Source organism: Sinocyclocheilus rhinocerous, unplaced genomic scaffold, assembly GCF_001515625.1.
Source record: "Sinocyclocheilus rhinocerous isolate Xijiao unplaced genomic scaffold, SAMN03320098_v1.1 scaffold397, whole genome shotgun sequence".
Taxonomy (NCBI): Eukaryota; Metazoa; Chordata; class Actinopteri; order Cypriniformes; family Cyprinidae; genus Sinocyclocheilus; species Sinocyclocheilus rhinocerous.
In genome coordinates this window covers 793,900-819,126 of record NW_015663491.1, presented here as the reverse complement: position 1 = coordinate 819,126, position 25,227 = coordinate 793,900, and the positions used below count along the sequence as shown (strand labels likewise).

General features: G+C 35.9%; 1 protein-coding gene across 1 annotated transcript in view; it reads right to left on the bottom strand.

The window, feature by feature from the left end:
• The window catches only part of LOC107728815 (neurobeachin-like), a 142,104-nt gene that overhangs the window by 66,175 nt on the left and 50,702 nt on the right, over positions 1–25,227 (bottom strand). Inside the window, exons 2-6 of the mRNA XM_016539088.1 lie at positions 7,117–7,348; positions 4,879–4,979; positions 4,307–4,402; positions 3,215–3,336; positions 1,403–1,529 (exon numbers count right to left, since the gene is read on the bottom strand). Coding sequence (XP_016394574.1) covers positions 1,403–1,529; positions 3,215–3,336; positions 4,307–4,402; positions 4,879–4,979; positions 7,117–7,348 — 678 coding nt within the window. The remainder of the gene's footprint in view (positions 1–1,402; positions 1,530–3,214; positions 3,337–4,306; positions 4,403–4,878; positions 4,980–7,116; positions 7,349–25,227) is intronic.

Below are 25,227 nucleotides of genomic sequence, written 5' to 3'. Positions count from 1 at the left end.
AAAGTTAGTTCAAAATCAAACCCCCTAAAAAAAAAAAAACAGTCATTTTGATGTCACTAATAAAGGAAAAGACCATATATTAAAGGGCTCATATGACGCGATTTCATGTTTTCTTTTTTTTTTTGGAGTGTTACAAGCTGTTTGTGCATATATAAGATCCGTAAAGTTGCAAAGATTAAAGTCTCCCACCCAAAGAGATATTCTTTCTTAAAGTTAAGACTCATCCACGCCGTCCTAAAACACCTCATTCAAACACACCCCAACAAATCTACGTCACGGTTTGGGAAGATTTGCATAACACCGCTCAAATGTATACACAAAGAAAGAAGGAGTAACTTTTATTCTCGCTGTAGTATTGTTGCCATCGCCGCCATGTGGTGGAGACTCAGTGTGTTTCCAAATATGGTAAGGGGCGTAACATTTCCTTCACACTCTTGAAAATAAGATCAATAACATGCATTTAAATAGTGTGAACTTCCATTTTATGGCATCATAAATGGGTATGCTCAATTAAAGTTACAAAATTATCCAAGAAAAGATATCTATATTTCTAGATTGCTATGCAGTTGCTAAGGTTTTCAAGTGTTATTTATGCATAGTTATGTGGCTTTTAGGTTTACTGGCCTCTACTCAACAAAATTCATCTGAAGATCTTAAGTTCAAAAACAAAGTTAGTTCAAAATCAAACCCCCTAAAAAAAAAAAAACAGTCATTTTGATGTCACTAATAAAGGAAAAGACCATATATTAAAGGGCTCATATGACGCGATTTCATGTTTTCTTTTTTTTTTTGGAGTGTTACAAGCTGTTTGTGCATATATAAGATCCGTAAAGTTGCAAAGATTAAAGTCTCAAACCCAAAGAGATATTCTTTCTTAAAGTTAAGACTCATCCACGCCGTCCTAAAACACCTCATTCAAACACACCCCAACAAATCTACGTCACGGTTTGGGAAGATTTGCATAACACCGCTCAAATGTATACACAAAGAAAGAAGGAGTAACTTTTATTCTCGCTATAGTATTGTTGCCATCGCCGCCATGTGGTGGAGACTCAGTGTGTTTCCAAATATGGTAAGGGGCGTAACATTTCCTTCACACTCTTGAAGTATTTGGCCAATCACAATGCACTGGATAGCTGGCCAATCAGAGCACACCGTGCTTTACAGAACAATGAGCTTTGTAAAAATCAACGCGTTTCAGAAATGCGGGGCAGAGAGGAGCAAAAATAATGTACGGTGTGTGGAAAATAATGTGTTGTTTGAACCTTAAACCGCATTACACAAAATACACAAAATAATGTTCTTTTTAGCAACGTCATATGACCCCTTTAACACTGTTCAACCCTCCAATGTACTCTAGATACTCTAGTCTACTTGTGTGTGTAGACAGGTCAAAACTCACCTTCCTAGGCTGGAAGTCGTACTTCACACAGTGTTGAAAGCCTTTCCCCTTTGACTTCAATGATGTCACAATTAAACAGTTCCCCACAAAGTGTGCTGAGTAGCCAATCCCTTTGCTGGTTCGAAAACTAGGGGACAAACAAAAGAGAAAGAACTGACTCTATGAAAACAACAAAACAAAGAAAAGAGGCAAAGAAATGGCAAAATGAGGCAGAAAATGCAACAACAAAAAAACGCAATATGAAACAATATTTTTACATTTTAATGGAAACTTGCCCACTCCACAGGTTTTCTTTCAATATGAATCAACAACCACCCCATCTTTTATTTACAATCTTCTTTCATCTTATATTTGCTCTGCCTTAAACAACTCAAACACTTTTGTTATTCAGGCCATGCTACAGAACAATTTGATTTCAACATGTTTTCCGCAAAAAAATGAACTGAACTCTTATAGTCAGATGTGAAAACTCTGTGAAAATATGGAGGGAGAATGTCAGGCTTTATTCTTGGCGGGAAAACAAACATGGCTGACTGAGTCATTGGCAGCAGAGATTGCTGGGAGCGCTGGCTGCTGTCGATAAGGTGACTGGCTATCAGTCGGGCCTCAAAGCGGTGCTGTTTCTCTCGCTCTGCGCCTACACGGCTACATAATTCTATGCTGAGCTCACCACGGTAACACAGAAACAGGAAACGGGATTACATGCTGATTTAAGCGAGGTCAGTGGCCCTCAGACTTCTGAAGTGGTAATCTGTACCTTCAGTGTCTGCAAATGCTGCTACCCCAACATGGAGGATATACTTTATTAGCTGTTACAAATATTCAAAAAGGCCTCCTGGTGATACAAGTGATGTTGTAGAAACGTGTGTGCAAATTCATTTCAGTTTCAGCAGTTATTCGTTTTATTAATTTTAATCATATTACATGTAATTATTCAGGGCATCCTTAAAGCCAATATATTCAGTGTATTCAAGTCATACATTTATAGTATGTCTCTTTCCTGGGAATCAAACTCGTGACCTTGGCACAGTTAGCGGCATGTTGAGGTACAGGAAATTTGCATGTAAAATTAAATTACATCTATGTATACTAAGAACTAATTTTGCTGGACTTGTCTGCAACCTTCAACACATTAAACCAACAGATCATCCTATCTGTTCTCTTGACAGCGAGCATAATGGGAACTGCACTCCACAAGTACTGTAGGTCCTTCGGGGTATCTTGAAGGGGATTACGAGTGTTTTTGTGAAAGAAACCCAGACTAACATCAAAACCAGACCAAAGAATGAAATGCTACAGAAGTGTAGAATACGGCATTAAAGTGTAGCACTGACATTCAATAAAAGGTCAAAACTAACAAGGATCCTCAAGGCTACTCTGCAAGGCATCTCCAGTTTATGACGCTGGTTTCTTTTCAAAAACAACCAGAGGTTCTTTGGAGAATCTCCTATGACATTTAGGAATTTTGTGAATTCATCTAGTTTGCCCTCTGGTATGGCAGGCTTTTCTTGGTTACTGGAAAATAGGGCAGGGCTCATCACTCCTAAATTAGCAGTCTCTTCTTGTGGGCCAGCCCTGTAGAGACACTTACTACTTCAAACAGAAATGGTAATATAATATTTCATATGCGCAGATCTCCCGTGTTTCCACCACGCTGAGAAGCTTGAGGCTCACAGGTGTTGGTCTAGGTCGCTCAGAGCTTCAGCTCTGAAACCAGTCCTGGCATTTACATTTTAATGACTGACGACTGGTCAGCATTAAGCCGTACCATTACCTCTACACATCCTAATGTGCCACACACATTATACTCACCAGTATAAGTATGGTTTATCCTTGTCTACATTGATATTATTGAGTGGGTCCATTCGGAACCATGTGTTGAGAGTGAATCCATTCTGGTAAGGCCACTTAGCAATGGGTGGCAAAGCAATGGCCTGCCGGGGGGCAAAACACAAGGAAATTAGAAGATGCAAATTTGCACAATCATAGGAACAATGAAAATAACATTTGCAGAATAAGCTGACCACTATATACAAATCGACCTTGGTTCAGTGGTTACTACTCTGGGTTAAATACAATTTGCGCTCTAATAACAGCATTTGTGGCATAGTGTTGATTACCACAATATTGTCAGATAATTTGAGATAATGATTCTCTCAGATTGTACAAAACAAAAACATTTATGCCCTTGCAGTGAAAGGCTACAGGAAGCCATGCGGATGGTAGAGGGCAGAAATGTGAAGCTTGTAACATGAATTATTATATACTGTATATATATATATTGTATTCATAAATATATAATTTAGATACACTACTTTTTAAAAGCCTGCTAGGATATTTTAAAGTATTCAAAAAAGCAAGACTGCATTTATTTGATCAAAATTGTTTTCTATTTTAATATATTTTAAAATTAATTTATTCATATGACAGCAAAGCTGAATTTTCAGCATTATTACTCCTTCAGAAATCACTCTTATATGCTAATTTGGTGCTTAAGAAACATTTATTATTATTATTAATGTTGAAATCAGGAGTGCTGCTTCATATTTTTGTGAAAACTGTGATACATTTTTTTCAGGATTCTATTATGAATAGAAAGTTCAAAAGAACAGCATTTATTTGAAATAGAAATCTTTTGTAACATTATAAATATCTTTACTGTCACTTTTGATCAATTGAATGCAGCCTTTGCTGAATAAAAGCACTAATTTCCTTAAATTCTTGCATACAAAAAATGCATATTAAGCTGACAAAGTGCAGAAAAAATGTAGAATATTTAGAACACTCTCTTTTTAAATGATTATTATCATTGTTGGTGTTCTATAATTCTGACACGAGTCTCATGCTCATACCTATAAAGCCTGGAATGTATAAGTTTTATTGTAAAAAGTGTGGGAGACTCACCGCCGCACTGCGTCCTGGGAAGTTGAAGAAGGTGTCAGGGCCGTGCCGCTGAGGCATCTGATTCAGAACAGATAGGAGCTTAATGGCGTGTCTTGGCTATAGGCACAGGACACATGGAGGAAGGGAACAATTAAGAGAGGACATTGTAATTAGTGAGAGAGAGAGGGATGAAAGGAAACGTGTTCTAATGAGAGAAGACTTTGAAAACAGAGAAAAAGATACATACGTTCAGGAGTTAAAAATAAATTATTTTAATAGTAACCATTATCAATGACCCAACAAAACAACCACTACTTGAGCCAATCAATAACCTGTCCATCAGCCTCAACCACGGCAGCACAGCTGAAATCGATACACGGCAAACCACAAACAGAGGCGTCCGTGGGGAAGACTGGCGGACAGGAGATCATTGGCTGGGCTTGTTGGAGGTCTAGCTAATGATCTGCAGATTTTTATGAGCTTCGAAAACATATTTTAGCATTAAAAGTAGCTCCTTGTTTTTAACAGCCACCGAAGCCACAGCATCCAGTCGGTGGCAAAGGGGCAAGAGTCTATGGTGCAAGAAAACTCACCCACACGCCTCCGTCGCCCCTCAGCATGCTGAACAACAGCTTCAGTTCCTTGACTGTGATACTATAGCTGGCCAAGACCCCCAGCATGTCCACTAAGAGATCTGAGGAAGACAGAAAGAAGAGAACAAAATGACTCAGCATTATCGGCGCACAGAACTGCCGACTCATGAGGATGATGTCACTTGGGGCAAGAAGCCAATCGTTATCTTTCTGCTGGAACATTATCTACCGCATGTTCTCCTGAGGCTCCTTTAGTCATCAGATCGCATGGAAACGCAAGTCTATTCATTCACATATTGGCCGTAATGGCTCGGTGTCAAAGCGTCTGCTGATGTAATTTGCGAAACATCTGCGTTATGAATTTAGAAGCTCTTTAAAGCGCTGCGTGAGACATGAAATAATCTAATTTCGAGAAAAATAACAACCCCTCAGCAGTGGTTTGTCGTGGCGTAATATCATTGTAATTTGATTTAGAAAATAACCCAGTTATACGCCATTCACTCAAAGGCCACAAATTTGGTCAAAAATGGACAGAAGCTGGAAGCGTATGAGAACTAATAGTCTGATTAGCAGCGGCATTTTCTAAAACGTGGATCTGTCTAAAGAGCGGTAGGAGAGAAGCTTTCTCCCAAATGTGCTCACAGAGCCAATTTTACACATTACCCCTGCAATAAACGACGGCCATGGTCCACTGATCACAATTACACAGAAATATTGGACACAGAATGCACAATGAGGGGTTTAGCGAGACTATTTTTCTGAAACGTAACGGAGCCAAATCATAGAGGATCGGAACATATGGATGGGCATGTGATACAACAAAGATTAGCACAGAAATTACTGATTCTTTTCTCTTTGGTGAACTGGATTTTTAGTTGACTGAATTATTTGAACTGAAAGCACTGATGTAAACAGTAGACGTGTTCAGAACCAAAGTGCCTTGAAATCAGGGGGCCCAGGACAAAATGTGGGGTCTTTGCACTGCTACAAAAAGTACTATATTGGCATATATTGTATACCATGAAAAGGCTTATTTACAAAGACGTGGCATAAACACTATAAGACAGGGAGCAGAATTGTGGAAAATAATAAACTTAAAATCACTGCACACGTAAAACATAATTATTAATTGTGACGCACAAACTGACAGAAAATAAACCACACACTGGTTGACAAAGGCAGAGTTTAAGACATTTATTTTACACACAACCAAAACCACCAAAATATGCTGTAATACTCTAAAAAATGCTATTATTATTATTATTATTATAAATATGCTTTATGTTTTAGAATAATGTGTATCATTAATAGTAATAATAATAATAGATATCTTCTGTAATATTTATATTTATTATTATAATATTTACTGTTTTATTTTTATTATATAATAACAATAATATTTAAATAGTTTATTAATAATAATAATAATATTAAAAACAATACAATGAAAAAATAAATAAATAAATTTATATTTATTGTAATATTTATACTATTTACTATTTATACTATAATATAATATTTATTATTGTAAATATGTAATATTCTTTAATAACAATAATGTTTTATTATTATTGTTAATATTAAAAATACTACTGCACATACAAAAAATATAATAATAATAATATATCTTCTGTAATATTTACAACTTATTTTTATAATAGTACTACTACTAATAATAAACATTATTTATTATTATAAAAAAAATTATGTTTATTATTATTAGTAGTATTATTATAAAAATAAGAATAAAATAATATGAATAATAAAAACAACAAATTGATATTTATTGCAATATTTATAATATTATTATAATATTAACTTTTTATTTAATAATAATTATTAAAATAATGTTTATGAATAATAATAATAATAACAATAATATTAAATGGATAATTATTGTAATATTTATACTATTTATTATTGTGCTATTTAATGTTTTAATAATAATAAAATAATGTTTATTATTATTGTTATTATTAAAAATACTACTGCTAATACAAAAATATAATAATAATAATAATAACAATAATTATAACAATATTTTTTCACTATTCACTGTTCCCAGGACAATGTTCCTGGTTCCAGGTTATCCTGCCTGTTGAGGGCCCTGGGCAGATATTCTTTTTGTTTATAACAGTTTATTTGAATTTACAATTTATTGTTATTTGACTAGTAATAACTAGTCAACAAACATGGATCCTGTGAAAGCATCTGGCGACGCTTTACTTTAGAGCTCACCTGCAATCATGTCGTCGACGGAGCTCATCTTCTGCAGCACCTGCTGGATGAGCCCCACCTCGGTGCTGGTCTGTAGGTTGCGAACGCTCTTCCGCAGAATAGCTGTGAACATGCTCCAGATCTCCGCCTGGCAGGTGACGTCACAGTGCTCCAGCAGCTCCACCATGCAGGCGATGCTTTCCGCGTCCTGGATGATAAAGTTCATCTCCAGGTCGAACTCTCCACCCACCAGCTGAGAAGGAAAGACAGAGCCAGTGTTAGTCACAAATGGAAAATGTTTACATTGACGAACTGTATATTTTCAATCAACCATAATTAAAAAGAAAAACACATCACGGTGATACAGACCATGGTTAAACAAAATATGTTGTTATATAAAATATATTGCTGACAAAATATGATAAGAAAAAAATTATGGTAAGTTTTTGTACATTAAGGTGTTTAATGTGATTTAAGTCAGAGTAAAATTGCCAAGAACTAACTAACTAAATAAATAAATAAATGGATGGAAATAGGTCAAGTTTATTTATAGAGCATTTTATACAATACAGACAGCTTAAAACAGCAGTAATAAACAGTAAAACCAGCATCAGTGACACAAAATTCAAACAGGAATAAAATCATTTCAGTTATAATTACAATTCATTTTCAACTGTAAAGCAACTCTACAGAATACAAAACAGTGTCATTAATCACAATTTAATTGAATTATTCAATCATCTTATTCAATAGGTATGGGGAAGATTGATGTAGGACACAAGGTGGATGAGATGGACAGACCAAAGTAATAAGGACATAAAAAATAATGAAATTAGAGAATAATTTGAACAGAAAAGGCAATTGGAAAGGTCTTGAGAGTGCAGTGAATGTGGGAAGAAAAGCAAAGGAAACAAATAATACAGAGAGAATTATTAAAAGAGCAGTTTTTGAGGTTGCTTCCGTAGAGAGCAGCACTCTCAGCCTGACAAACAATGATTGTTATTTGAGAGGGTCATTTAATGTCGGGGTAGAAAGAACATAATGACCTCATACACACACTTACGTACCCCTCTACCTCTCAAACAACACACTGGAGAGGAAAGGAACCGACAAACCAATCAGAGATGGTTCCTGCTCTGCAGCAAACAATAATCAATGGCATCGGTCTTGGAGTTCAACAGGCATGAAATTGGCCAGCTCCTGGCTATGCAAATGCCAAACCCCTAAGTAAATAAGCAGGTGATTTGGAAAATAAAGGCTGAAATGCCTGTAAACTACATTTCGGTGTGAAGCCGAGGTGCAGAACTTCTTTAAGGGTGCAGTGGGAGAACTATTGATTTTCACACTTCATTCAATAGTCAGATTTGGAACGCTCTGGCGCTTTAGAACCTTTTGTAATTGGGCCGTCGATAACCTTAGCACATGTAATTGCCCCGTGCCACTCACCTTAACCGAACATTCACCTTGATTATTTCTATTATCCATGTGAGGACCTTAAACATGACTTTACCATTATCGAGTAAAGCAGGGGTCTTTTTTGAGTCAGACCATCAAGATCAAGATTGTAAGATCCACTACTGCTTTTATTCACTATATACTAGCCTTAAAAAGTCTTCTCTGCAAGTATGTGAATGCTTCTAGCGATGCAAATTTGATTTCATGCGTCACTGTGTTCAAACGTGTCAGAATGCATTAATTGTGTTCTCAGTGCCGCAGGGTTCGTCAGCATTAGCATAAACTGTCTTCTATGGTCATTTTTCTCCTTTAGGTCATCAACTGTCATTATGGAGACACAGAATCTTGATAGTTAACTTTAGTTCACAATGTGTTGGGCGATTTGCTCCATAGTCATATCGTCCTATCGTTAGCCTGTGAAATCGCCAATACACAATATTATCATGCTAATTTATTGAATTATTTACTTGCTTGTTTTATAGCTGGCGAGTGAACCAACTCCAGGGCAAGGCTAAAGGTAGCTTAATGTTAGTGTCATTTATTAACTACACATTATATCATTTTAGTCAAGCAGTATATGAATGTACTAAAATATTTTTAATATGACTGAATTTGTTTTTAACATGATCATTTAATACAAACACTAAGTTATTCAAACAGCAGCTACAGAAAACGACCAATGAAAATTTACATTATCAAAGAACATCATCACTGATACACTGACTAAATCTCTTAAAGGAACACTCCACTATTTTTGAAAATAGGCTCATTTTCCAACTCCCCTAGAGTTAAACAGTTGAGTTTTACCGTTTTCGAATCCATTCAGCCAATCTCCGGGTCTGGCGGTAGCACTTTTAGCTGTAGCTTAGCATAGATCATTGAATCTGATTAGACCGTTAGCATCTCGCTCAAAAATGACCAAAGAGTTTCTATATTTTTCCTATTTAAAACTTGACTCTTCTGTAGTTACATCGTGTACTAAGACCGACGGAAAATGAAAAGTTGCGATTTTCTAGGCCGATATGGTTAGGAACTATACTCTCATTCCGGCGTAATAATCAAGGAACTTTGCTGCCATACCATGGGTGCAGCAGGCGCAATGATATTACGCAGCGCCTGCATGCGTACAAATGGAAGTCAATTGAACGAAAGGTGCAGTGTGACCGCCCCCTTTGTACTTAAGGTCCTTGCACACGGAGTCCGAAATTTTTGTATGCGGTTTTTTTTTTTTTGTCGTATTCGTCATCCTTTCCTCTCAAAATGAATGCTACGGATGCGAGAAACACAGAAAATCGAACCTGATCCGAATTTTATGACGGACAACAGTTTCGGAGGTGTTGTGTAAATGTGATTGACACAACGTGAGGTTGTATTTATTTTTTATCGTGCCAACATTTCGGACTCCGTGTGCAAGGACCTTTACATCGCATGTAGTTTATAATAATAATAATAACAATAATAAAAAATAATAATCAATGTTGCTTTCGTCAAAGGCATCAGCCACAGGCGAAATCTTTTTGAGGAGATTAAGCTGGTATGATCTGTTCTTCCAGACGGTTGAGACAGGATTTGTTCACAAGTGTTTCCACGGTATCATTCCATTAAACTATTTACTATCCATATAGTGCAAACAGAAGGACAACAGGGATGACAATCCAATTGACTTGTCATGGTTCATCACTCCCAGAGGCCTTTAGCGAATAGATGATTAATTACGAGATGTTTACTCATCAATAATTGCCTTTGAAACCCAGAGAGATCATGGGTAGTTTAGTGAACAACAAAAAAACTTAAGCTTTCAAGCAAATGGTTTCTAACAGGGAAACAAAATAAACACGCTTTTTGCAGTTAGATAGCCCAACATAAAGTCTTCAACTCCATACACTAAAATTTTGTACATAATCAGTACTCTTCACACAAGGATGCAGTATAACAAGCATAGACTTGTTTACCTCCTACACATGTCGCTTATGGGATCAAACAGACTTGCACAAACACAAAAAGACCAAGGATAATACTAGTTTCTTTTTTACCCTTGAACACTGGCAGTGGTGTCAAACACTATTTTTAAGCAACAGCAGAATGCAGGAGCTGTAACAAAAAGATCAGACAGAGCACGGTACAGCCTCCAGCACATTAGCTCACAATCTCCTCACCACTTCGGTCATGTTTTATTACAGTGGGAACAGACTTTATCTGTTTAAGTTAATCATGGCAGATATGGCGGATGGGATCGGGAAACAATCCAAGCCAGATACGCTACACACCAGGCCACATCTTTGACCAATGTGTCGATTTTATCTGGAAAATTGAATTTTTAGAACATTTGCTCATCCGCAATACAGCGCCGAGGCATTCCCTGTCTGATGTTAGAACGTCATGCAGCAGATGCTCCGAGACATTTATGATTTCACATGTTTCTCTCAATTTGCCGTTTTAAAAAATGTTTATCAGATGTTTATACATTAATATGATGCTGAAATCTGAACGGAATAAAAGAAGAAATGAAAGGAATGTTAGATGTAAGAGCACCCAAGAAAAAAAAAACATGCACTTCAGCAATGAAATAAAGCAAAGAAACATTCAAACAAACAGCAGGGAATATTTAAGGGAAAAACTATGAATGACTGACTTGAAAGTACTTGAATACTTGTAGTTGTCTCTGCACATTAAACATCAAAAATAAAATACAAAACACTTCAGCATTAAAATAAATTAATAAAATGAGCATTCAAATACAGCATTAAAAAAGAGCGACATAGCAAGGAAGATTTGTGTTGGAAAAATACCTATAAATGACCTTAGAGTATACTTACAGTTGCCTTTGCACATTGAAAAATAAAATATAATACAATAAATCAAAAAAAAATAAAAAAAATAAATATAAAACAATATACAAAATAAAATATTATTTTTTAAATATTTAAAAATATTAAAATTAACAGCATTTTAACAGGGAAATTGGGGAAAATGAACGGCAGATTTACTGTTGTTTCTGTTTTTACATTTGTTTCTGCATATTAAGTCTCTATGGTACACAATATGATATTAATGAGGAAAAAATTACTTGTGATGTTTTTCCTGCTTAAAATCGTACACTATAACAATATCAATAAACATTTTCATTTCACATGTACCACAACGGACAAACTGAACTATTTGACCTTTTCATGCAGAAAAAAAGAAATATATTTAATGAAAACATTAATTTCTTTAAACAAACATTTGAACAAACCTATTTACAGTATCTATTATTTATTACATATAACAATATTTATTACAATATGTTTTAGATAACACACTGTCTCACAGTCATCCCAAAACGTACACGATGTGCTAACAGGGAAAGGCTGATTTTCAGCCCCCAGAGCTTTAGCTGTATGCTAATATATGACATGCTAACTCATTGTCAGAGATTATACTCCGTGCAGCACTAAAGCAGTTAGCAACAAATTATTTTTCCACCGGGCCCCCTTCCTCTACTCCCACCCACTCCAAATAATCAATTACTATCCAGACAGACAGTTGTGTTTGGAAGCAAGCTAATTCATCTCGAAATGAAACAAGCCACAAGCCCAGTAATAAAAGGGGGGAGAATGTGATTTGCACAGGTTTTTTGTTTTTTTCCGAGCTGAAAAACAACTTGAAGCAATGCAATCAGCAAATGAAGCAAATCACAAGTGCTCTTAAGTGCTAAATTACTCAACAGATAACGCGATGCATGTAGTAAAGCACATGCCAGTGACAAAAGAATGTCTCCAGGTTGGTGGTTAATCAATTAATTGATTGATTTTTCTTCAGGTTGGGGGACGCTTTTTGAGGAACATTTGTATTTAATGTGGTAGAGAACAAATTATTCAAAAAAACGACACGCTTGAAAGTGAACTAATCTCTGCTTGCCCACACATTCACGCAAAAGGCAGGGCCAGTTCACCAGCATCGATCGCCACCATACAGAATCCATTAGCCGAAATTAGGCCAAAGCCTTAAGGTAGCGAGAATTAATGCTCCTCCTATTGAATTTCTCTTTTCCATCGAGGATCCCAATTAGAGCACGGGACATCTTCATTTCTCCTGGTGTATCTGAAGAAGATGAGACCATTTCAAATCGCTGTATTAAAAACTACCGACACACTCTTTAATTAGGCACTGTGATTACACGCTGACAAATACAATGATAGAAGGGGCAACTGTGAGCGAATGAAAAGAACTGATGCTACAAAGCCTAACATATCAGGTTGCCTGGCAACCATCTATTCTACAATCCACCATGACATCCAAGTCCATTTTGAGAATGTGAGTGCCACGCTAAACATATGACATGGCAGCAACAAAGGAGAGTAGGTACAGATCAAGACTGAAGAACAGAGCGCTCACTGTATATAACTGGAGAAATCTGCTGTAGGAGTTACGTGGGTCTCGAGCTAGTGCAAGAATGTTTAACCGTGACACTGGATATGACGCAAACGCAGAGCAATCTGACGAGAGGGAGACAGAGCGGGAAGAACATTTCTAAGATTTCTGTACACAAAGAAATATTGCTAAGCCGCCCCACAACCAGTCCTCCACTATTTTTTGACACAAAGCCGTATGTTCTAGCATAAGGGACACTGGCATTGTTTTTCAATCCAAACTGCTCTACTCTGAAGAAGACCAAAATCTATAACCCAGAAAAAAGCCACCCAATTCAGAGGCATGGATGTATATTTTGTGGATAAGCCAACTACAAAAGTGTGAAAGGATTAGTTCACTTCCAAAAATAAAAATAAAAATCTTCAGAAAAATTGAAAACTGAAAGTAAACTAATCCTTTAAAATATATATTATGGATATAATTATTATGGATATAAACTTCAAAAGTTTGGGGTTAGTAAGGTTTTTATTTATTTATTTTTTGGAAAGAAATTAATACTTTTATTCAGGAACAACACATTAATTTGATCAAAATGTGACAGCAAAGATGTGTATAAACTATTTCAAATTAATGCTGTTCTTTTTTCAACTTTCTATTCATCAAAGAAACCTGAAAAAGTATGACAAAACCCATAAAAATACTAAGCAGCACAACTGTTTTTAACTTTGATAACAATAAATAAATAAATAATGAATATAAATAAATAAATAAATAAAGTATATATAAGAGTAATGTCAGCTTTGCCATCACAGGAATTAATTACATTTTTAAACATTACATTAACATAAAAAGTTAAAGTTACAATTAAAAAGTTATTTAAAATTGCATTAATATTTCACAATGTTACTGTTGTTACCATATTTTTGATCAAATAATCTTTGGTGAGCATCAGACTTCTTTCAAAGAGAGAGAGAAAAAAAAAAAACTTACCGACCCCTAACTTTTGAACAATAGTGTTTCTACTTAAATACTAAAAACCAGTATAATGAAAAATGTTTAATTTATTAAAAGAACAATAACCCTATTCAACTCAATAATATTAACATTAATAACAAAACACAAAATGGGAATAAAAGTACTTGAATATGACTATGGCATATTAGTTTTGGATGAGGGACTGCTGTAGTAATCTTTAATCCTGTTTTTCTAAATACACACCATGTGGGTAATTGGTTTTGTGGCATGACGCCAGACTCTCCATCTTTAACAGCAGGCCAGGGGAGGACAGGACCCGGTTTTGAGTGAGAATCCCAAACCTGGACCCTCCTCTGTCAATACAAGAATATTTCACAATGTTACTGTTGTTACCATATTTTTGATCAAATAATCTTTGGTGAGCATCAGACTTCTTTCAAAGAGAGAGAGAAAAAAACAAAACGTACCGACCCCTAACTTTTGAACAATAGTGTTTCTACTTAAATACTAAAAACCAGTATAATGAAAAATGTTTAATTTATTAAAAGAACAATAACCCTATTCAACTCAATAATATTAACATTAATAACAAAACACAAAATGGGAATAAAAGTACTTGAATATGACTATGGCATATTAGTTTTGGATGAGGGACTGCTGTAGTAATCTTTAATCCTGTTTTTCTAAATACACACCATGTGGGTAATTGGTTTTGTGGCATGACGGTGCTTTAAGGACAGGTGGATCCGGATGAATTGCGCATATCATGTAGCGAACAGCAGGAGACCTTCATCTGCCATGCAACTACCACACTTGAGTCACTCTTTCACTTTTACCACTGTAACAAGCATTTCAAACCGAGGCATTTACTAGTAAGTAAAGAAAAAAATAGGAAATACATGTACCATACTGCCGACTCTAATTGGATTATAAGAATCTTCTGATATTTCTGATATATTGTTGAAGAACGCATGAAGCTCCTAATTACAGCATAGCTTCTGACTTTATTGTGTAACTCTCTCTTGCCTGCTATGAATGCTTTGAGAGATTTGCAATTCTTACGGACACTATTTGTGCAGCCATCTGCTTTCTTGAGGCAGGACTGTCCCTGCTCACACCTAGCACAACACAACCGCTGCAATTAGCACTGCGGTCCGTGGAAGATGGGCATAAACTGCCCGCGGCACTGGCAGGGACAGCCTCACTTCAGTTGGCCAGGCCACACTCTGCTTTCTTCTGACAGCGATGTTCACAGAGCCAACAGCACCACGCTTCCCTCGAGTGCATAAGGCAAGCCGCACTATTACAGTCGCTCAAAATTAGGGACAAATTTCATCATATAACTCAACCCAGTCAAATTTACATTGGAGGGATCCAAGCCATATCTAGGGACCAGAGCATGAGACTGAGCATGCAATCAAATCCTAATAAAATCCTTTCATTCTTAAATATTCCATATTTACAACTGAACATCTTTAGATGCAGTAATTAAGAATAGGGAGTTATGTAAGTGTATTGCATCCTGATGACTCCTAGAGTTTAATTTACCGCCGTACTCAGAAAAGATACTTCATTTGGTGCAAGGGAATGAAGGTGTGAGGAAACCTGTTCCAATAGACCACTGAGCAAGTAATTATGCACTTGCTAGCCTAGCAATCCTCTTACAAAGGCCTGAGCCAAAAGAGGCAAAGGCGGCAATTGGCACAGGCTTCTCCAGGGTTTGGCACGAAGTTCTGCGTCTGCGTAGTCGCTGGAACGCTGCAGTCTCCCGCCGTTAGATTGAACAAGGATAGGGATTCTGTGACCTTACTGAGAAAACGATACCTCTGACATTCGCTTAGGTCGTTTCTGAATTTACTCAGCGTTATTTTAGTATCCCTGAGATACTATTATAGTTTTTAATAATATTTGTAATATTTAATAAAATTGTTAATTAGTCTTTATTTTTACATATTCATTTTGTTGTCTTTTTGCTATTTTTATTAGTTTTTTTATATGTCTATATGTGTGTGTGTGTGCTTTTGTTCATTTTTACTTCAATTTTAGTTTTAGTCGATCAAGTTACACTAAATGAATATGTGAAATACTGCCTTGGCAACTAGCAGAAATAAAAAAAGTTTAAATTTTTTTTATATTTGATTTAATTTCAGGTAAACTTTATTTCATTTTAAAGTTTTTTATGGTTTTAGATTTTATTAACTATAATATTCCTGGTTCTTACATATTTGCTCAATTACATAATCGCTCGAATGAGAAAATTTTATTTCAGTTAAAAAGAGTAGCTCATCCAAAAAAATCGAAATAATTTACTGGCGTTTCAAACCTGCAATTTTTTTCTTCTGCAGAACACGAAAGAAGATATTTTGAAGAATGTTTCAACAGTTTTTGTCCACACAGTGAAATTCAGTGAGGTTCAAAACAACATCGAACCTCACTGACCTTCAGTTTATGACCAAAAATAACATGGAGACATTTTTCAAAAACATGAGGGTCAGTAAACATTGACAGAATTGTAATTTTAAGGTGAGCTATCTCTTTATAAAGACAGTTTTATGAAATAATGACAAAGATGTGCCACTTAATAATAAGATCGATGTGGCACATTTATGTCAGCATGGTAAACCGAGGGACTGTCTAATCTCAGAAACATACTGTAATCCTCACATTAATATTCTTAAATTGCCATTTTTCATTTGGTGGCTCCAGGCGAGGCGTAAGTTCAAACAAATATTCCTAAAGTAGGAAAAGCAAAAAATAATGAGGCTGTAAAGATTACAGATCAGAGTGAGCTTACTTCTTAGTCTGGAGGTCTTATCTGAGTTTGTTTACTTGCGCTGTGGCTGAGAGATATCCTTCAGTAGAGCAGCCACCACGAGGCCACTCTCTCCCTCTTGGCCACTCGCAGAATGCATTCGTTATTTTATATAATGCGCTGTTCGAGATTGTGGCTTCCCTGCCTCGGTCCCATCGCACCAGGTCAGCCTCTCTTTATCACAGCCCGCCACAAAGGTCATCAATCGATTCCTCTGGGTTAGGCGTTAAATGTAAATTCTCCAAGGCTGGTCCTGATAGGTGGCACACACGGCTTTGGGGAATGGGAAGAGAATTTCTATAAAGACAAATGTGTGATATCTATGTTCGGAAGGCTGGGACAGAGTGATGAGAGAGAGACAAGAGACAAGGCATTAGGGATACACCGAATCTTCGGCAACCGAATAAGCGAAAAGACCGAATAAATTGTACCGAACAATGACGTGACACTATCAAATAGCAACCAGCGTAAAGTGAGAGGCGCGCACTCTTTATAATGCAACAAAAATGTCAGCAGTGTGGAAGCATTTAAACTGTCCGAGAAAGACGCAAAAATCATTACAAGCACCGACAGCGAGAGATTGTTTAGTACTGCAGCGCATGTCTTCGATGAGAAGAGGAAGGGGTGATTGTTGCTGGTTTACTGTATGATGATTGAAATCGTGAAAATGGCCTTAAACAATTAGTAAATAAACTGCAGAACGTTATGTTTTCTAATACACACGCGCGCATTGCATGTATTCTGACATGTGACAATGCGATATGTGCGACGTATTCGTAATGAGACTCATTTATAAATCTGCTGACAACAAAAAGAAGCATTGAGGTCTTCCTGCGCGTTCCCGCCAAAATAAAAGTTGACAAAAAGCAAGAACTCCAACACTCATAAATGTTAGTATTGAAATTTTACTGTTGTTCTGTAAAATAAAATTAAAAGTAAGACAATAATAATGATAATAATTACAACAGCTCTGTTAATACATTTATCATAACATACACACAGTGTTCAAATTGGGATTTGTAATAGTTTCTAATGTTTCAAAAGAAGTCTCTTCTGCTCAGCAAGGCTGCTTTTAATTTTACAGTAAAAAAGACATGCCTGATTCAAGAAGGGGGTCTGATCGCCAAAAAATATTATTTTAGTAACTTATTAATTTTTAAGTTAAATTGTGCTTTGTTGGTATAATGTCTGCTAGAATGTTAAAAAATGTTTAGTGTTAAATATTGCTGCTTTTGCCTCAAGAAAGCAGATGGCTGCACAAATAGTATCCGTAAGAATTGCAAATCTCTCAAAGCATTCATAGCAGGCAAGAGAGAGTTACACAATAAAGTCAGAAGCTATGCTGTAATTAGGAGCTTCATGCGTTCTTCAACAATATATCAGTTTTTTAATGGATTTTTTCTTTGAAAAACAAGACAGAACAGTAAAAAGCACATTAGAAAATTGAAAAAAATTGAAAAAACGTGTTCGGTATTCGGCCTTCGGCCCAGTGTTTCATTTTGTTCGGTCTTGGCTTCGGCCAAGAATTTTCATTTCGGTGCATCCCTAATAGGCATGACTGAAAACGGTGACTTGGAGTCAGTAGGACGCACTCTGCGGAAAGAATATGTCATTTCTGCTCAGCAGGACGGAGGACTTGAGAGATAAAAAGATGCCAGAGGAAGGTGATTTAATGAGGCATTCTGAATGAATAAACTTGAACGTTGATAAATCATCGGAGAGGGAGGAATACAGAATTTGTGTGTAAACAAGAAATGCCATGCTGAGAGGACAGCTGTCAGTGGAGTGACAGCTTTAATAATAAACAAACATGCTTGTCTTGAGACTAACTTCCTGCAGAAGCACCACGAATGACAATGAGGGACAACAGACATATGGGAAAGAGTCATATGCTCCATGCATTTACAATGGCCTTCCCTTACACATTTAAGAATGCTTAAGAGTAAAAATAAATAAATAAATATAAAAGTTTATTTATATAAAATATAAATATAAATAAAAGGTTTGGGAGCCGGGACTCAAACTTGGGACATCCGAAGTGCAACAGCACTATATGTCAGCACGCTGTCCACGAAGCTATTGGCAACAACAATAAAAAATGTAGTAATTGAAAGATAAAGAACCAGTGAACAAAACAAAATTACAACAAAACTTAAAAAACTACAACCATAAAATAACCAAACGGAAAATTAACATTAAAAATAAAAATATTTATTTAGAGACAAAGAACCTGTAAACTAAAAAAAAAAAAAAACTTAAAGAAATTAAAACAAACCAAAATGGAAAAAATATATATTTAAAATACACATGAAATACTTATTTAGAGGCAAACAACATGTAAACTAAACAAAAAACAACAAAATAAATATTAAAAATAAGCATTATATATACACATATTAATATTACATAAAATGTAAAAAAGGAAACAAAAACAAAACTTAAAAAACAAAGTAGAAAGTAAAAATGCAAAAAAAAAACAACCTTGAAAAACCTTAAACACAAATAAAAAATTATGAAATGCAAAATAAACATTACAAATAAACAGTTTTTAGAGGCAGTAAATCTGTGAGCAAAACAAAAAAGAAATACTGAATACTTAAAAAAGAAACTAAAACAAACAAGAAAAAAAACCTAAAAAAAGCAAAAAGCAAAAACAAAAAACACCCAAACACAAAACTTAATTACATTAAAACTAAATTACATACAGTACATATATAAAATACAAATAAAATATTTCTTTAGAGGCAAAAAACCTGTAAACAAAATCGGACCAAAAAACTATTGTAAAACTATAATGTAGTGAGCCATGATTACAATGTTCTAGTCTTTGCCGAAATCTGTGAATACCTGTTGTATTAACTCAGTTCAAGTGATCCAGTAAGTGTGTGCATTCAAGCTGGCATGCACACCCTGTGCACACTGCACACCGGTCAGAGATGAGAGGACACCAGCATATGGCTGGTTAGCCATTAGCAAGCATTAGCCTGTGGATGGGACAAAGGCCCATTGAAGGGCTGCATTATTAATCTAGGCCTTCAAAGGCCCGAGCAGCTGAGTGTCAAGGCAGAGTGGGCTAATTACGTATTCGTTTGCCTGAGGTAATTTGCACCCATTGTGCTGTTCAGGCTGAATGAAGACATGAGATCACAGATTAAACACTTGACGCCAGAAGAGAAGAGCTTTTCAGAGCCGTAGTGCAGGAGGAGGAGGAAAACCAGACAGGGTGAGAAAAGAGGGGTATGAGGGGTAATGAAAAAGTGCCTCAGATGCATAACACTGACTTTATTTGGTTTTGGTCCAACTATATTGCACATCAAGGTTTTACTGGTGTTTGAGGTCTGCACTGAGACTAGAGAAAAAAAATTTTCTTCAAGAAAATCAGAGAGTTGCCATTAAAAAGACATGAAGCATGGGTGTTGTGGGTGGCTGCAAGGGCACTGCTAAACAACTGGCTTTTCTGTATCAACTGGAAAAAAGAACTACAGGGTCTGAGCAGACGGTGCTCAGACAGACTAGGGGTTGAAGGATGAAGAGAAGGCCAAGATACCATATGGCTAGTGATGGACTGAAATAAATTTTTTACAAATACACAGAAACCAAAATGAAAGTTTTCATTTAGCCGAAAAGTAAAACTGAAAATAAGGCAATTTTTAAATCAAATTATATCAACTTTTTAATGCCCTAATTATCTTTCTACAACAATTCCTTGTTGAAATACAAACATTTAAATAGTAGCTGTGAAAAAACTTCTTTTCATGACAGATTTATTCAAAAATACATAAAAAAAACAGGTTAAGTAAAACTACAATTAATATGTAATAAAGGGAATATATATAGCAAAATTCTCCTCTCGAGAGTTATTTTATTCTAGTTTATGGACACTGAATTTTCTTTCCTGAGTAAATGTAACGATACATGACATCGTTTACAAGCCATTCAATTGGTGTCTTTCTATGGTTGAAACACTGATTGAACAATTAGATGAGACATGATGCATTTCAGTATATTGTACTGTACCTTTCAACATACCTTCAATGCTTATTCACGTTTATTTTGTGCTATAACTTGTAGTAAACTGGAAGAGATGATCGGTTCATGTGCGCTCCATCACAACGATCTGTTGTACCACGTTAGAAAGCAGCAAAATGGCATTTATTGTTAGAATTTTGTGATAAAATTGACGCAAGTTGAATGCAGAGACTTTGGTTCTTAACAAAAGTAACAAAGCACAAAGATTATTGCGATTATTGAATGGCAAGCACACTATAATGTTTAGCAAAGTTTTGTTCTCTGTTCAATAGAAAACAGTGAAGACTAAAAGATCAATCTTGGGATTCAAGAATCAATACCAGTTCATCAAAATGAAGACTGAGAAATTGACAAATCAATATTGTCAACCCAGCCCTATAGTGTCTGCACAGCTGACATGGTTACTTGTTGTAACTTATGTTGTGTACATAAAATAGACGTTGACAGTCAAAACTAATTAAACGTCACTGTTTGGATAATGATTCAACTCTACAAATTGTTTTTTTGCTTTTTCAGCCAAGTATTATTGAAATTTCTGAGTCTCACTACATATGGTTCAATCATTTGTCATCTATCTCTGAAAACTGCCATGTAGGACACATGCATGAGAGCAGACAATTCATGGTTAGTGATCCATAACCTAACTTCCTGTTCTTTTTTGTGCGTGTGTTTGTACCGGACTAACTCTGTTTGCCTGCCTGATCGCGTGTCCCTTGCCATATCTTCCAGTAAGACCTCTTTTCCCTTCTCTGCCAATGCAAATCCATCTCTTTGCGCTCTTCACAGCTGCCCAGCCCAACAGATAACCTCTTGGCCTGTCACGGGGGAGATGGCGTATTTCTGCCTGAACCGTTCCCTGGCTCTCCATTTGGTCCCTTGGCACCTCCTGCAAACGCAGAGTGTCAACACCCGCAAGCCGTCAGAGGGCGAGGACAAACAGAGGAGCCAATCTCCTGCTGTCAGGTCAACACACACACACACGCACACACACACACACACACACACACAAACGCTCTGATCAATGAGAAAGGCAGAGAGTGTCTTTGTTATCTGTTATTAGGTTTTCATGAGCAGAAGCCGCATCCTGTCTGGATGACCATCTGGTCATTTACTCGCTCTCAAAGCGCCCTGGGAAATGCAGTCCTTGCACCCTTTCTGCTTCGCTTTCAAGTATAGACGCAGTCAATCAATATGCCACAGTTGATCATCGTCATCATGTGAGTGAAAGAGAGTGGGCAGCTAAATCTAGGACTGAGCATCCTTCATTCACAAACAAACCTGGAAATGACCAATCAGGTACAATATTTTTGTTTTTAGAGGAGTAATCATGACTTATGTATTACTACTGCAAATATTTAAGGTTACTTAATCATTTACTCACCTAATGGTTACAAACCTGTATGCAGTATAATTTTAGCATTATTTATATATTGATTTAAAATACTTTTAGAATACTTTTAGTTCGTTTTTAGTTATTTTGTTATGTGCTTTTGTCATTTTTAGATTTAAATCTGCTTTTGTCAGATTTAGACTTATTTCAGTTTTAGTTTTAATTTTCCAGATGGTAATTTTAGTCTTTTAACATTTTAAATAGTTGACAAGGCAGCAATTATATTTTTGTTTAGTTTAAGTTTTTCATCTAACATTTGTATTTATTTATTTTTTTTGCTTCATTTCAATTGACTTAATGTTTTTAATAATTTTAGTTTTAGATAACAATAATAACCTTGCCCAAGTGCATTTCATTTTTCTAGGAATATATTCTGAAGAATGTGTGTTTTTTAAGTATTTATTTATTTAATTGTACAATGAAAGTCAAAGGGGTCAAATGTTGTTTGGGTCCCAACATTCTTTAAAAGATCTTCTTTTGTCTTTCACAGAAGAAAGAAATGCATCCAGATTTAGAAATGAGTATTTGATGATAATTTTTAACTCCCTCACCCGAAGCATATCTTTAAAGTGTAACTTTAAAAGTCCCACACATATCTAACTACATTAGCATCATGGTCAAGTTTTTTTTCTCTTTTACATGGCGGCAAGTTTTGTGCAGGCTAACCTAGTTGAAGATAAACTGAAAACAATACATTGTACCCAGAAAACTGCCAAAACTCAGCAGGCAAGCCCATCCTTGTTATCCCCGTTAGTTTGTTTTCAAAGTAATAGAAACCGCTCTCGCCTCAAACCTCAAGTAGAGTGTGCCCCAACATCAAGGTTAATTACCTCACTATCTAACGCTCTGCTTTTGAGGCTTTATGAGTGTCTGCCCGGCACCTTCATCTGCTGTGTATTAAAAAAAGAGGAGAAGGCCTAGAAGCAAACAAACATACAATGCTTCTGCCGCTGCTGGTGCTGTGTCAACGTTTTTCAGATTAAGAGGAAAGAATGTCCTTCCTGATCGCTGAATACTGCAGTAATGTATCAGCAGGGGACAGGAGGAAATCACTGAGAAGGAAAGACAGAGAGAGGAATCCCCAATAGAAATGTGTTTGTGAGCCTGCAGTATTCAGTTACAGAGAAAGCTGCATATGAGCCTGCAAGCATTTATTATAAAATCCAGCTTGATTTATTCAGCATGCAAAATTTCACAAGCAAAAAAGGTCCACTGTTCATTGTGAATAGTGTAGCGATGTATGAAGAACAGCTCACAGTGAAGTCACTTTCAAACCAAGCAGCTTACTGTCAACGTGCTGAATCCCTGTGACCAATTTGAACTAGTTGCGAAATCTACATTGGGCAATTTTTCACCCCCCAAAAAAGTTCCTACATGTAGGAATTCCTATTGAAATGACTGGATTTTGCATGCAAATATTTGTCAAACAATGCTAATGGGGCCAATTTGTAAATGTACTCACTGTTTCTATAATACACTATAGCCAAAAGATGTAAACATTATGAGTGTGTAAAGAAAAAAAATACTGATTTAAACAACTTTACAGCTCAAAAAACACAAGTTGTTACAGAAGTATGAACATAAGTGCTTATATAAGATTATAAGATACACATTTCTGCTTATAAATCCTCCAAAGGTTGGCCCAACTGACTTCTAATGAAAGTGCCTTTTTGATTTTCATTCAAAAAAGATTTTTGCCTTTTTTTTTTTCATTATTATCATTATTTTTTGTGGTAATCAACACAAAGGCCACAAAGGTTATCAATTACTGTATAATCGACTCTGGCAACAGTGAAGAAACACATTATTTCTGCAAAAACAGTTAAAAACTCAAGCTGTTTTTAGACAGAAGCAGGTGATATTCTCTCTCTCTCTCTCTGTAATTGGTCTTCTGAGTTTCCCAGAGGCGGGTCATGCATATTAAGCACACCCGTTCATTACATCTGCAGTGGGGCTATTGAGTTCAGCGTGCAGAATAAGACCACATCGCACCCGTCGCACAGTAATTACTTAACATTCACGCTGCACGGCCCACGCGCTTCAGCATGAACACCACTACATGTACACACATATTTTTCTGTCTGTCAGGTGTACAGACATCACACACAAAGAAAACTTTTTGAATTTGAAGCTCAGGGTAAATTTAACTAATTTTGTCTTCTGGGAAACATGTAAGTATCTTCTGTAGCTTCTGAAGGGCAGTAGTAAATGAAAAAATTTGATAATCAGGCAAAATAAGAAAAATATACACATCTCCATTCTGTTCAAAAGTTTTCTCTTAATCCATGGTTTTTCCTTCTGGAGCATCAGTGAACGTTTGAACCTTCTGTAATAGTTGCATATGAGTCCCTCAGTTGTCCTCAGTGTGAAAAGATGAATCTCAAAATCATACAGTCATTGTTGGAAAGAGTTCAAATACACAAAAATGCTGGAAAATCAAAGAATTTGTGGGACCTGAAGGATTTTTCTGAAGAACAGCAGTGCAGTTTAACTGTTCAGGACAATCAAGGGACTCATGAACAACTATCACTAATCAAAAAAACACAGCTGTTGATCATTCAGGTAACAACACAGTATTAGGAATCAAGGGTATGTAAACTTTTTAACGGGGTCATTTTTATAAATTCAAGTATTATTTTCTCTAGTGGACTATATGTAAACATTTTTATGTGAAATATCTTATTCAGGTTAGTACTAAATAAACAGTAACATGAATTGTGTATGATCCCTCTTATTTTGGTAAAATAATTAACATTTTGCAGATTCTGCAAGGTATATTTAAACTTTTGACTTCAACTGTATATTATACTGCAAATATTTTAGTATATTAAAAATATATATTTTTATTATTTGATATAGTTTTTTTTAAATAATGAGTCCAAAGTAACACTAAAATAATTTTTAATGTTATTTCCTTAAAGGCACAATATGTAAGTTTTTGCCGCTAGAGGGCGCGTATTCAAAACAAACAAAGAAACCAAGGCGTAGTTTGATGACGCCGTGACTGAGTGTGGAATCATGGGAGTTGTCGTCTTCATCCCCACAGCCGATGCAATCTGTCGGGACTCGGGCAGAAATCATGTTCATGGATGAGCTAATGTATTAAAGATTTATTAAC